This window comes from Melopsittacus undulatus, chromosome 9 (assembly GCF_012275295.1).
Source record: "Melopsittacus undulatus isolate bMelUnd1 chromosome 9, bMelUnd1.mat.Z, whole genome shotgun sequence".
Lineage (NCBI taxonomy): Eukaryota > Metazoa > Chordata > Aves > Psittaciformes > Psittaculidae > Melopsittacus > Melopsittacus undulatus.
Window position 1 is genome coordinate 19,029,216 of NC_047535.1, and position 11,694 is coordinate 19,040,909.

At 42.6% G+C, this 11,694-nt stretch overlaps 1 protein-coding gene across 1 annotated transcript; it reads left to right on the forward strand.

The window, feature by feature from the left end:
- Nucleotides 1-3,344: 3,344 nt before the first annotated feature.
- MNS1 (meiosis specific nuclear structural 1) lies at nucleotides 3,345-10,762 on the forward strand. The gene is made up of 10 exons (XM_034066240.1): nucleotides 3,345-3,391; nucleotides 3,473-3,604; nucleotides 3,763-3,890; nucleotides 4,764-4,866; nucleotides 5,700-5,929; nucleotides 6,650-6,866; nucleotides 6,945-7,052; nucleotides 7,636-7,893; nucleotides 8,790-8,915; nucleotides 10,476-10,762. The coding sequence occupies exons 1-10, from the start codon at nucleotides 3,389-3,391 to the stop codon at nucleotides 10,572-10,574; spliced, it is 1,404 nt and encodes a 467-aa protein (XP_033922131.1). The 5' UTR covers nucleotides 3,345-3,388; the 3' UTR covers nucleotides 10,575-10,762.
- Nucleotides 10,763-11,694: the final 932 nt, after the last annotated feature.

Here is an 11,694-nt window from a genome sequence, read left to right on the forward strand (position 1 = left end):
TTCTTGAGAGCGATGGCCCCTTAGCTGCTAAATCTGCTATCCCATCCATCACTGATCTCGAGCAAAGCAAGCATTAGTTTCTCTGTGGCTTATCTAGGTCTTTAGTAGATCAATAGCACAGCTCAGATGTCTCAAACTCTTCCCTGTTAGTTCACATTTATCTTTTCATCCAAAGAAGGTAAATTACCTCACAGAGAAGCTGTGTTATCCCCAATAGCGGTTTATAATGTTGCAATATCAGCATGACCCACATATCTTATCTCAGCTGGAATGCATTTGTCACTGTCTCATGTTATGATCATCTGGTAAAACGCCCTAGAAAAGAGGTAAACCTGCAAAATAGCTTCACCATTTTCATTTAATGACCTTTTCTGCTGTGTGCTCATGTACCACCTTCTATTGAAACTGCTTAAGTAAAGGAAAGGTTATTTTTCCCTTTAATGCTCCATTTAATCACTTTTATCATTAGCAAAACTGTTCATGCCTTGGCAGTCTTCACTTCTGCTGTCATAAGTTGACCTGTATGTGGTGATACTTGAGTCTGAGAACTGAATCATTTATCAATATCCTATATTAACCCTGAGAAAGGACTGCTGAGTTTAATCCTACATTTGTACAGTTGGGTGCTGGTTACCTGAAACTTGTCAGGACATGGGAGTGTTTAATGCTGTTAGGAAAAAGGAATGAGAAGCAGGTCACCGACCACTAAGCTATAACCATGCAGCTGTCAGAAGAAATGCTCTATGAAACAGGAGTTTGATAGCAATTATGCAGCTGGGACTCATTCCTCTCCAAACTATAGTAAAGTGGATATTTCATTATCTGTTATTCTAAAAGCTTAATAAATTGTATTATGGAAAGAAAGCTTAAACATAAACACACTTCTAAGGAGTCTGATCCAGCTGGTTGAAAGAACTACATTCCTTATTCAAGTAAGCTGAATAACTCTGGACTGAACTCTGTTCTGCAAGTGTGAAATTCTTAGGTCTTTAACTGCAAAATTAGCTGGTGCCATCAAGGAGGTCTGCTTTTTGACATGAAGAAAAGGTAGGTCTGCCTTCAACACAGTGACTTCTTCCCAGATAGGAATGTACAAGGGGGTCCCCTACCTGGAGCAGTGATCTGCTGTGATGGCACAGCTGGGAGGAATAGCAAAAGCAGATGCTTGCTCCTCAGGTGGAGGTAGATCTTGCAAGAGAGGTGACCTTGCTGAGGAGAACAGGATGTGCTTGGAGGCACAGGACAGAAGCACTTGCCCAGGTGCAGGTGCACTGCCCATGTGCCTGCACCCCCCAGGTTTGCAGATAACCTGGACAGGGGGGTGCAGCCAGTGCCTGGGGACCACAGAGCATCCTCTGGGTGCTGCGGGAAGTGCACTAGGAACTAAGCTGGGCTCCTGCCGAGAGGCACAGTGTGAGTCTGAGTGGCAAGTGGTCACAAACTGGAAATGGGGAAGTTCTGACTTGATGTAAGGAGAAAGAGTAGACATTAAGACAGCCAAGCTTTAGGACAGGAGCCTGCAGCTCCTGGGAGAAGTCTCAAGAAGAGATGGGACCAGCAGTTGTATTTGAAATGGAAGAAATTACTATTTTCCATCCTCAAGTATTCAATGTAACAAAAGGAACAGGGCAAGGATATATTGGGTGTTTCTTTGGAGTTTCTGGGGTGTTTTTCCCTCCCTGTTCTCACCGTGAAACACTGTACTTGCCGTCCTTTGGAAATCTGCCCACACAGTACTGAGCTCTCCCTGCGGCTTAGTTTATGTTCAGGAAAATAATCACAGCATTAAAGGTGAAGAGTTTCTGAGCACAAACTGCTGTAACGTATCGAGGACAAAGTAATTCTCTGGTTGGTTTTTCTCTGCATTTTAAACACACTGCAGCTCCTCTGAATGAGCATGGGAAAGAACAATGAGGCACCAAGGCCTGGAAACATCAAAGTATTTTTCTTTGGGATCTGACTGGATATTAGTGCTGTGTTTTGTCCATTCTGTGGATATGCTGATCACAAACACTCTTTACATGCAAATACAAGCGACCTCTTTCATGTTAAAAAATACCTTTGTGAATGGTCTGGTTGTCTCTGATGTGTTTGTGTGTTTTCAAGCATTTTAACTCCCACCTTTTTGTCTGAGAGCCTTGCTGTCCTGGAAACTGAATCCAGGTCTACTTCTGTTCTCCTTTTAGAGTGCTGCTGTTCCCAACTGAGGACCTCATGTGAGCAAGGATGAGATCTTTTGCACCTGACAGTTATTTGCTGTTAATTGCAGAGGTGAGAGGTCCTCATTTTGTTACTTTGTTGGTGAGAACTCCATTTATTTCCAGTGCATCATGTTAGCTCTTCACTGAGGAGACTGGACAGCAAAAGGATCTTTTGCACCTCTCACCCCACGAGACCTTCACAGCTTGAGCACTGGAAGTCAGTGCTGGCACAGTGCAGTTAAAAGCTTCCTTCTTTCTCCGTAAGTCAGCACCTCAGAATCATTGTGGGATACTGGCAGAGAAAGTTCATGAGGTTTTTCTCTCACATCTCTATCAGTATGCTTTTAGTTAAAGGCATGGTCTCCTATACTTTATTCCCCCCACAGCACTGCAGGAAAATCTTTGTCATGAAAAAGGCAAAAACCACCTAAAGCTTCAGAAAGAATTCCAGTCATTTGGGAGATTTTATAAAAGATTAAATTTAAAATAATGACTATTCTTATATATCTAGATATGGGTGTACCTAGTACAGAATTAGTAGAAACATACAGACTTATTTTTACTCGGTTCTGAGAGGTGATGTTCTGTTAAGCTTTATTAATTTTATTTTATAAAGTAGGTTAACATTACTGAATTTTAAATATTGCTTTGATTACACGTCTTTAGTTTCACTTCACTAGGCAGAAAGGAAAACAACGGTGTGAAAAGTGGCAGAAGTGGTTGGCCATGGATTGGGGTTGAATCCCTCTGGGAGCAAAGCCATCCCAGCGCACCCCTCTGGAGCGAGCACTTGAGTGGTGTAAGGGCTCTCAATGACCGTCTTGTTCCAATGAAGGTCACCCACATCCACCTTCTGTATGCCGCTGGATCCCGGTTTCACCCTGTGCGGTTGACCCCCCCCCTCCCGCCGCCTGGTTGGGATCCAGCACAGAAACACTGAACCGAACGCTGCCCGGTACGGGCCGCGGCTACCGGTGAACGCAGGCAGCGCCGGAGGCCCTGACCTCAGCCCCGCGGGCAGCCCTGCTCCTGCCACGGCTACGCCCACCTGGTCCGTGATAGGCCCGGCCTGCCTTTTCCACCAATCAGCGCCGCGGCCTTCCCCGGAAGTTAAAACTGTTCCCCGCACTTCCTCCCGGTCACGTCTCTCGTTGCCATGACAGCGGCGGCGCTGGCGGGCGGCCGCTATGGTGGGTGTCGGGAGCGGGGAGCCGGGCCTGGGGCTGCTCCTGTTCTGTCTTGTGTTACCCACTCGGTCTTCTCGCCCGTAGGCGTTCTTGAAGCGGGATGCGGGGCAGGTGGAGGTCTCGATGGAAGCGGAGGAGCGGAGCGGGCGGCGGCGGGCTGCCAGGCTGTGGGCGGCGCTGGAGCAGGAGCGGCGGATGGAGGAGGCCGTGCGGCAGGTGAGGGGGACCGGGGAACTGGGGTCGGCGGAGGGCAGGGAGAGGTGGTGCCGCTGGCGGGTCGTCTTCCGGCTGCGCGGTCGTGCGGTTTGCCTGCTTCTAGCTGTAGGTGCAGCTGCGGTGGGAGAGGCGTGACGGGGACTGTTTGTTCTGGTCAGGCCGAAGAGAGCAAAGCCCAGAGGGAGTTGCAGCTGGAGCAGGAGGAGAGGCTGGCGGCAGAGCTGGCGAGGTTGAACCACGAGAAACTTAAAGATGAGAGGATGAGGCAACAAATCAGGCAGAACAGGTAACGCTTTACAGAGCTCAGTGCTTCATTTAACTAGCTGCTGCTGTAAATCACTCGCTGAGAAGTGTGCTTATAGAAGCATGCAGCCTGTCGTGTACCTCCTGCTTGCTTTTTATTTCTCTTGATTGCATTTTGACTGAGCCTTAGATGCAGTGAGATTGTAGGACGGGATCTTTTCAAGCAACAGAGGCAGTTCTAGTGTGCTCTAACCAGAATGCACAACTTACTTTTTACAACAGGCTTTAACTTCCTAAATTTGTGCAATAGAGAAGATCATAACTGGAAAAAAAACATGGGAAAAGGTTGATTTTGAGTGGTGGTTGGGAGAAGGTTGTGGCTGTGGCTGCAAATGCCAGAGATGTGTGTGTCAGAGAAAAGCAGTGGAGGCAAATGTGGGACAGAGGAGGACTGGGCGGTGGGACAGGGGAGGTTTGACAAGGCTGTGCCCTCAGTGGGGTGAGATAGGCTGAAAGTTGTAGCAGAAGCAAAAATGAATTTGAGCTGGGAGGGAAAGTTATTTTAAGAGTAAGGTTTGATAAGTTAATTTTAAGCAAATTTTGTCAATAAAGGTTGCTAAGAATGTTTTGAATATATGTTTATATATATACTTAAAGTTATACATTTCTGTAAGCATGCATATTCATAGCATGCATGTATTTATGTAGTTAGATGTAAAGTATGAACAAGTATTGACAGCATATGTAGAAATACAGATAACTCTTGTTTTAAAACAAATGTTCTTTTTGTGCTTTTAGTAGAGTAGTATTTTTGCCTGAAAAATACTTTTTTTAAATTGGGTTTAAGCAGTGATGGGAATTCCATTATTTCCTATGGGTACTTCCTTGTAATAGGATAAATGTGTTACCTCCCCAGTCTTGAACTTCAGGAGCTGGACAAGAAGCTGAAATTCGCTTACATGAACAAGGAGCGAGCTGCGCAGATCGCTGAGAAGGCAGCTCTGCAGTATGAGAACATGGTAATGAGCTGCACCCGAGTGCAGGGGCTTGTTGTAGGGATGGTGCTGATCACCTTTCCTTTGCTACTGAACTTGCTATCTAAAACAGTGTTCAATGTGGGCTTTCGGGGTGTGTTGAAAATGGGGGTTGTGTTAATGAAGGACTAATTATCTATCAATAACCAGCTATAGAAAAGGTTTGCTTTGTTATTGCAATCGAAGTAGCAGAATAAAGCTGTGTGAATGGAGAGAGTTTTTATTTTAATGGCTTTGTAATATTTATCCAAGTTAAAACTGTGGCACAACATGTAGAACAATTGCTTATTGTAGTGAATCATTACCTCAGAAGCAGATTGTTGAAAATGTTGTTACTACACATCTACCTGAACCACTTCAGAGAATTGTGAACTTGTATTTATGTGTAGAATAACCCTGGTGATCAGGCAGATGGTTCTGATTCCATGAATGTTTTAGACACAATTCAGTTTATGCAGATGGTGCTAAAGACAAGAGTTGACAGAGGATGTTCTGTGGTGTTAACTGACATCCAGTCATTAAGCTGATTATAGTTCTGCTCATGCTGAATGCTCTGCTTGGTCTTCGTTCAATACACAGCTTCCTTAAAGTATTGTTAGTTCCTTTAAGTTGTTTAGATATTGAGGGTTCTCTTCAAGGGTTCTGCTTACTGAATTAAGCTATTAGGCATGTTCAGCACTGCATTTATAGGCTGAGGTAGAAAACATTTCTTTTTTTTTTGTAGTGCTGTGTGATGCCTTTTTACATTACTTGTGTTTTCATAACAAGTGTTATTAGTGGGAGTAAAAAGGAATCTTGCATTGCTTTTCTCCCTATAGATACGTGAGGGTGAAATAGCTCAAAAGATGAAGGAAGAGCACGAAAGGGCAATAAGAGAAGAAAGTACTGCAGAACAGAGGCGAAAGGAGGAGAAAATAATGTATCACAGAGAACTGGAGAAGCAGATTGAGGAACAAGAGAGGAAGAAGCAGGATGCTTATGAGCAGTTTCTAAGAGAGAAAGTCATGATTGATGAAATTTTAAGAAAGATCAATGAGGAAGATCAAATGTTAGTTACTTTTTTATTATTTATGAACTTAAAGCAAAACAATTCATGTACTTCTGTGTAGAAACTAATTCTTATATATTTATTTCATAGACTAAGGCTCATTTTAGTTTTCCTTGGTCACATTTTACTAATAAGAGACTGACTTGTTGAATTTTGCTGTATAAACATCAGAATGTTCCAGCCAGTCTCACATCCTTGTTCCCCAAACACAAAATCCAGCTGATTTCAAGGTGTGCTTCCACTGGTCCCATTGTGCTGGAAATGGCTGTGTGTCACTGATTTCTGACTCGCCTCCTGTCCCTGCCTCTTTGTGAGAGATGTTGTGTGCCTGTCTTATGGACAGGGAGAGGAAATGAGGCTCCTGAGGGCAGGGTAGTAGTGTCTCTGTGGTGGGGTAGCATTTAGTATAAATAAAAAGTCTAAGAGATGCTGATGCCATTAGTCTATTGGGCTTCCTCCTGGTTTTGATTTGACAGAGTGTATGAAATGCAGTAGTAATGAGTACCAATATGTTGAGACTGTCCTCCCTAAGAAAGGGGTTAGACATGAGAATCTTTTTTGGGGGCAATTCATAAATAAGTGTATTCAATTTAGGTGTGTAAATGGATATGGAGAATCATTAAATCTTAGTCTCTGGAATGTTGTTAGCTATGAGTATATGGTCTGTTTAACATGATTCTGCACCATGTTAAATAAACATTTTTTTTCCATCTTCTCCAGGGAAAAACAACTGAAGTTAGCTAAAATAAGAGAAACTCAGGCACATATTGAAGAATATAAAAAAGATCAAGCTGTCTGGGTGAAAAGGAAACAGGAAGAGGTGGAAGAAGAAAATAGGAAAATTATGGAATTTGCCAACCTTCGGCAACAAAGAGAAGAAGATTGGATTGCTAAAGTTCGAGATGCTGAGGAGAGAAAACAAAGAGTTCGAAGCATGGTATAAAAACTTAAATTGGAGAAATAAGATTCTTGTACATTCTTGTCTTTATTTAGAAATCTTTCCTTCCTGTGATAGATTGTCCAGAACCTGGAAAAAGAGCAACAGAAGCACAAAGAACAAGAACAAATCCTCCAAGAGCTGTATCTGGAAGAACAAGCAGAGGCAGAAAGGAAGAAGGAGATGGTAAGTGCTGGCACGTAGGTGAAGTATAACCTGTGCAGTGTGGAGGAAGGGGAATATTTCACTTTCACTGGGCTTCTGTAGATATACGGATATTGTCGCACTTGTCAGATATGGGGTTTTTTTAACATGCTGTATGTATGTTAATGTGTACCTGTGCATAAACTGTTAATGGAAAATGCCAAGTGGAGAGAGGATTATTGCAGCTTTGCTGTAATTCCTCCAGAACATTCAGGCTAATGTAACTGGTCTGGATGAAACTTCTATAAAATAAAAATAGTGGTTATGCAGGAAACCATGTAGTTTATGGAACACTTGTAGCTATGGGCAGCCAAGTCTAAACAGACCAGATACAAAATGTAAAGAGAAAATGAAAACTTTGAATCACTGATCTAGAAGATATGTAATAAAGTGAATGCAAGGGCAATATTTTACATCCCTTCACTTCTTCTGACATCTTTGTGATGGAGTGGCTCTCCTTCAGCTTTTGCGCATGTCACTGGAGTTGTGATGCTTTACAAACATTGAGTGAGAGTTTCCCAAAGTATGTTCAGTAGCAGAGCCTTTGATTACATTTCCTTTACAGGCAGAAATAGAAAAGAGACTAAGGCAGCGCCTAGACTTACAGCAAGCATACAAAGAGCAGTTGGCTCTGAAGGCAGCTGTGCAACAAGCTATACAAGAAGAGGAACAAGCCTTCAGACAACAGATGTTGGCCAAGTTGGCAGAGGATGATCGCCTTGACCAGCTGAATGCTCAGAAACGAAGAATGAAACAGCTTGAACACGGAAGGGCTGTGGAAAAACTTATTCAACACCGTCGCCAACAGCTTGTTGCAGATAAAGTAAGAGCTTTCATATTTGCCTTAGGCTGGAGCCAAAGGGTTTCAGTGAGGACACTCCCGCTCTCTGAAGCGACAAGGCTGTTGTTACTAGGGAAAGGTGACAGGGGACTTGCAGAGAAATGTGCAGGTGAAGCAGGCTTTTGTTTTGGTTTGCTGACAAGTGAAAAAAGTCTTGTTCAAGCTAACTTTTTTTGTAGCTAAAGTCAACAACATCCCTAAAGCCCTGAATACTTGACATGCTCTGCAAATCCCTCCTCAGGAGCCATGGGGTCAGTGCCACAACTAGGGTACTACACTGATCATGATGCATGAAAAGGGGCAGTCCCAGCCTTGGCTTTAGATTAAGTCTCTTGAATTATCATCTGAGGAGGAAAAACGTAAACTGAAAACAAGTCACAGAATCTTCTGCTGTGGTTTTTGGACCCATTTGTAGGGTATAAGCTACATGTGCAGTGTGAATTGAGATTTCTACTTAATCAGCATGAGACTGCGTGCCTGTTTCTCTTCTTCTTGGATTAGCACAGAAGGGCAGGAACAGCCTAACTTGTCTGAGAGCCAGGAAAGAACCAAAATTTACCTACCTTGAAAATGGCTTCCAGTACTGAGACCACATGCTTATGCAGCAGACCAGCCCTGTGTCTTGCCATTCAGTCTTCTCTTTTCTCTGACATTTTTTTCTCGTTACCAAATCCATATTGTTTAAACAGTGCTTTGGGTTTTTTTACATAAACTTTTCCACCCTTTTCAAATGAATTTCCTGTGACCAGGAGTTAGTAAGTGGAAGTTCAGAATTTACTCCACTAAAAAAAATTTCTCTTTATACTGTGGTAGATATTGGTGGAAGCAAATGTTCAGAGAGCCAAAACTGCAGCATTACAAGAACTTCTTTACTGTAGGAGCGGGAACTTGAAGAAAGACAGTTGGAGGTGAAGAAAGAAGAGAAGTTCCAGGCAATTGTTGAAGAAGAGAGACAGAAACTCTTGAAGGAGCACGCATCTAAATTACTGGGTTATCTTCCTCCAGTAAGTGAATTGTATTTTCAGTGCTTTAAATGTTTGCCCTCTTTAAGGTGAAGTTGCAGAGCTGTGTGAATTAATGGAGTTGGTGGGTGTCCTTTATTGTGTCAGCTCTCCTGAGCTCACCTTCTCCTTTTTCCTTTCTTTTGTCTTTGGGAAACAATTTACCAAAATACTCTTTGTGTATGAGGGGCTTTGGGCTCTACTGTAATGTGTATGCCTTGTACAGAGCTTGCTGAAAGCTCCTACAGTGTTTTGCATATCCAGTTTTTGGAGTATGGCATGTAAGTTCTAGAACAGGGCTCTGCTAGCTGGAAAGGGGTTTGCTGTGTCTTAAACCCCATTTCTACCACGCTTCTCAGTTGGGGTTTGGGAAGCAATTTCTTACAGCATTGGCTTTTCCTCTGAGTCTTCTGTTCCCAAAGGAACAAGGCCTTGACTCTGCTGTGTTTCAGAGCTCACTGCATCCATCCATCCATGTGTTTGTTAGAGTTAAAAAGATGGAAGCAGTCACTGTAATAGGAACAAACTGCAATTTATTTTGTATTACACTTCGTAATCAGAAGGACCACGTGGTGGGCCACAAATGAACAAGGAGATGCTGCAGGGATCTGGAAATGCATTTACATTTCTTACTCTTTAAAGAAATTCTTCAATATGGGAAAGCATTGTAAATGTAGTGGAGTGTATTTTTTTATTCAAATATTAATACACTGATTTGGTCATGAATTTGTAAAATTTGGAGTGAATTATTTTCTAATGTAGATTTAGTTAAAGATAACCCTAATTGGCAATACTGTGGTATAGTTTTCTGGTTTGAATATGTTGCTGTAGGAAGTCTTGGTGATGTCAGTGTCCAGGGCTCATGCCTGTTCCACGATATTGATGTTCTGCTTTGTTCTTTTCTCTGCTTTAACACTGTGTCTGAATCCTGTAGTCATACATCATGTTACTTCGCTCAAAATGGTTAAATACAAATGCAATTTGTAGTTTATGTTTTTCCTTAAGTGCTGCCTTAAGTGTGTTCTGTGGGTCATACACATTTTTAGCCTAAAATTAATTTAGAAGTGGAGATCCTGATTTCCAGTTTCCCTTGCTTCCCTTCCCCAAAACATAGTTTCTGATGAAGTTGTTCAGCATCAGCTGATTTCCAGAATGATGTCTTTCTACGGGCTAGTTCAGTACAACTAAAGATGGAGGCAGAGCCTTGCCCCATCCAGAGCCTATCCTCTTGATTTCACTGACCTGTGCTGTGCCGACTACAAATGCTTCCATTAAGAGAGTGCAGATGAATGTTGTCTTTTGTGCATTGCTCATGCTGGAATCTTTACACAGTTCTTGCCATCGTTTGCGTGAAGAACGAAAGAGGCAGTTCTAGGTCAGCACCCAGCACACCTGCTTGAATTCAGACTCATCTGGGAAGTTTTGTTTCAGTTTTCAGGGCTGTTTGTTTCAAAGGTGACACCAGAACCAGGATACAAGCTACAAGCACTCTCTTCCCTGAAAAATCTCAGAGCTCTCTCTGTGTTTTACCTGCCAACGTGTGTTTGTTTCCCTCTGCTGCAGGGAATACTCAGAGATGAAGGTGACATCAATATGCTTGGAGAGGATTTTAGACTGGCGTATCAGAAGAGAAGAGGCAATGCACTTCCACAAGAGAGCTGAAACTTCCCCCATCTCATCTCCGGGTTTGCCACTAGGTGTCACTGGATTTCTAATGAAAACTTCCATTTGCTGTTAACATTGAGGAACTCCTTTTTAACATCATAACAAGTCTCCATTTTAAGACTGGAGCTCTAAACTGACAAGCATTTAGCTCTGCATTTTCCATCAATAAACTGTTACAGAGTGCTCAATTAGTCTCAGTCAGTGCTGTAGCAATGTTAAAAATGTTTTCTCCAGCAACTCTGCAGAAACCTAAGCTAGTGCAAATTCACATAAGATTCTATGAATGCACTATTTCTGTTTGTAACATAAAAGATTTATCTACGCTGGCATTATGCTATTAAAATGCTCATCTAGATGTAGCTACCTCTCATCTCAGAGGGGTATGTCTGAGTTAGTTGTTCCACTGTTAGGTCCTGTTACTTTGCTGGTAGGATCTAAGCAGAGACATTTTTCCATTTTGAGATCAGAACCACCGTTTATACCTTTCTTTTAGTTCATAAACCTACCGTTTATCTGACACGTTCCTGTTCAGTAACTGTGAGGGAGGAATCTGCTAAAATAGCTGAGACTTGGCCAAAGCTCATTCAAACAGCAGCAGCTTTTCTTGTTCCTGTGCATTAATATTCACATGATATTCTTAGCTCATCTACACTTAAATTTTTATCTAGTTCTTAATTATAATGATGACACAATGAAATCTTTTGCTTGCAGAGCACCTATGAGCACTCCTGACTGGATCCCAAAGCAGAAGCTGCTGGCCAGGGAGAGATTTAATATTTTCACCTTTAGTGTCAGCTTCACAGAATAGGACTGCAGCAGGTTCTGCAGCCTGTCTTGGGTGTGAGGGGCAGTCTCATGGGTGGTTTTGCCAGCCAGGGTGTAAGATGTAACAGCTAAAACAAGTTATGGTCATTTCTATAAAAGAGCTGGTGGTGCTTAAATTAGATGCCACACCAACCAGCTCCGAGGGGGGATCTGTTACAGAGAACAGACAAGGCCAATTTTCCAACCACGTGTTTTAAAAAGGACATGACATTTTCTTCTCAACTGGATCACCACTGGGTAATTTATTTCTGTTCCAACACGGAATTTTCTGAGACTAAACCCTGACTTATTT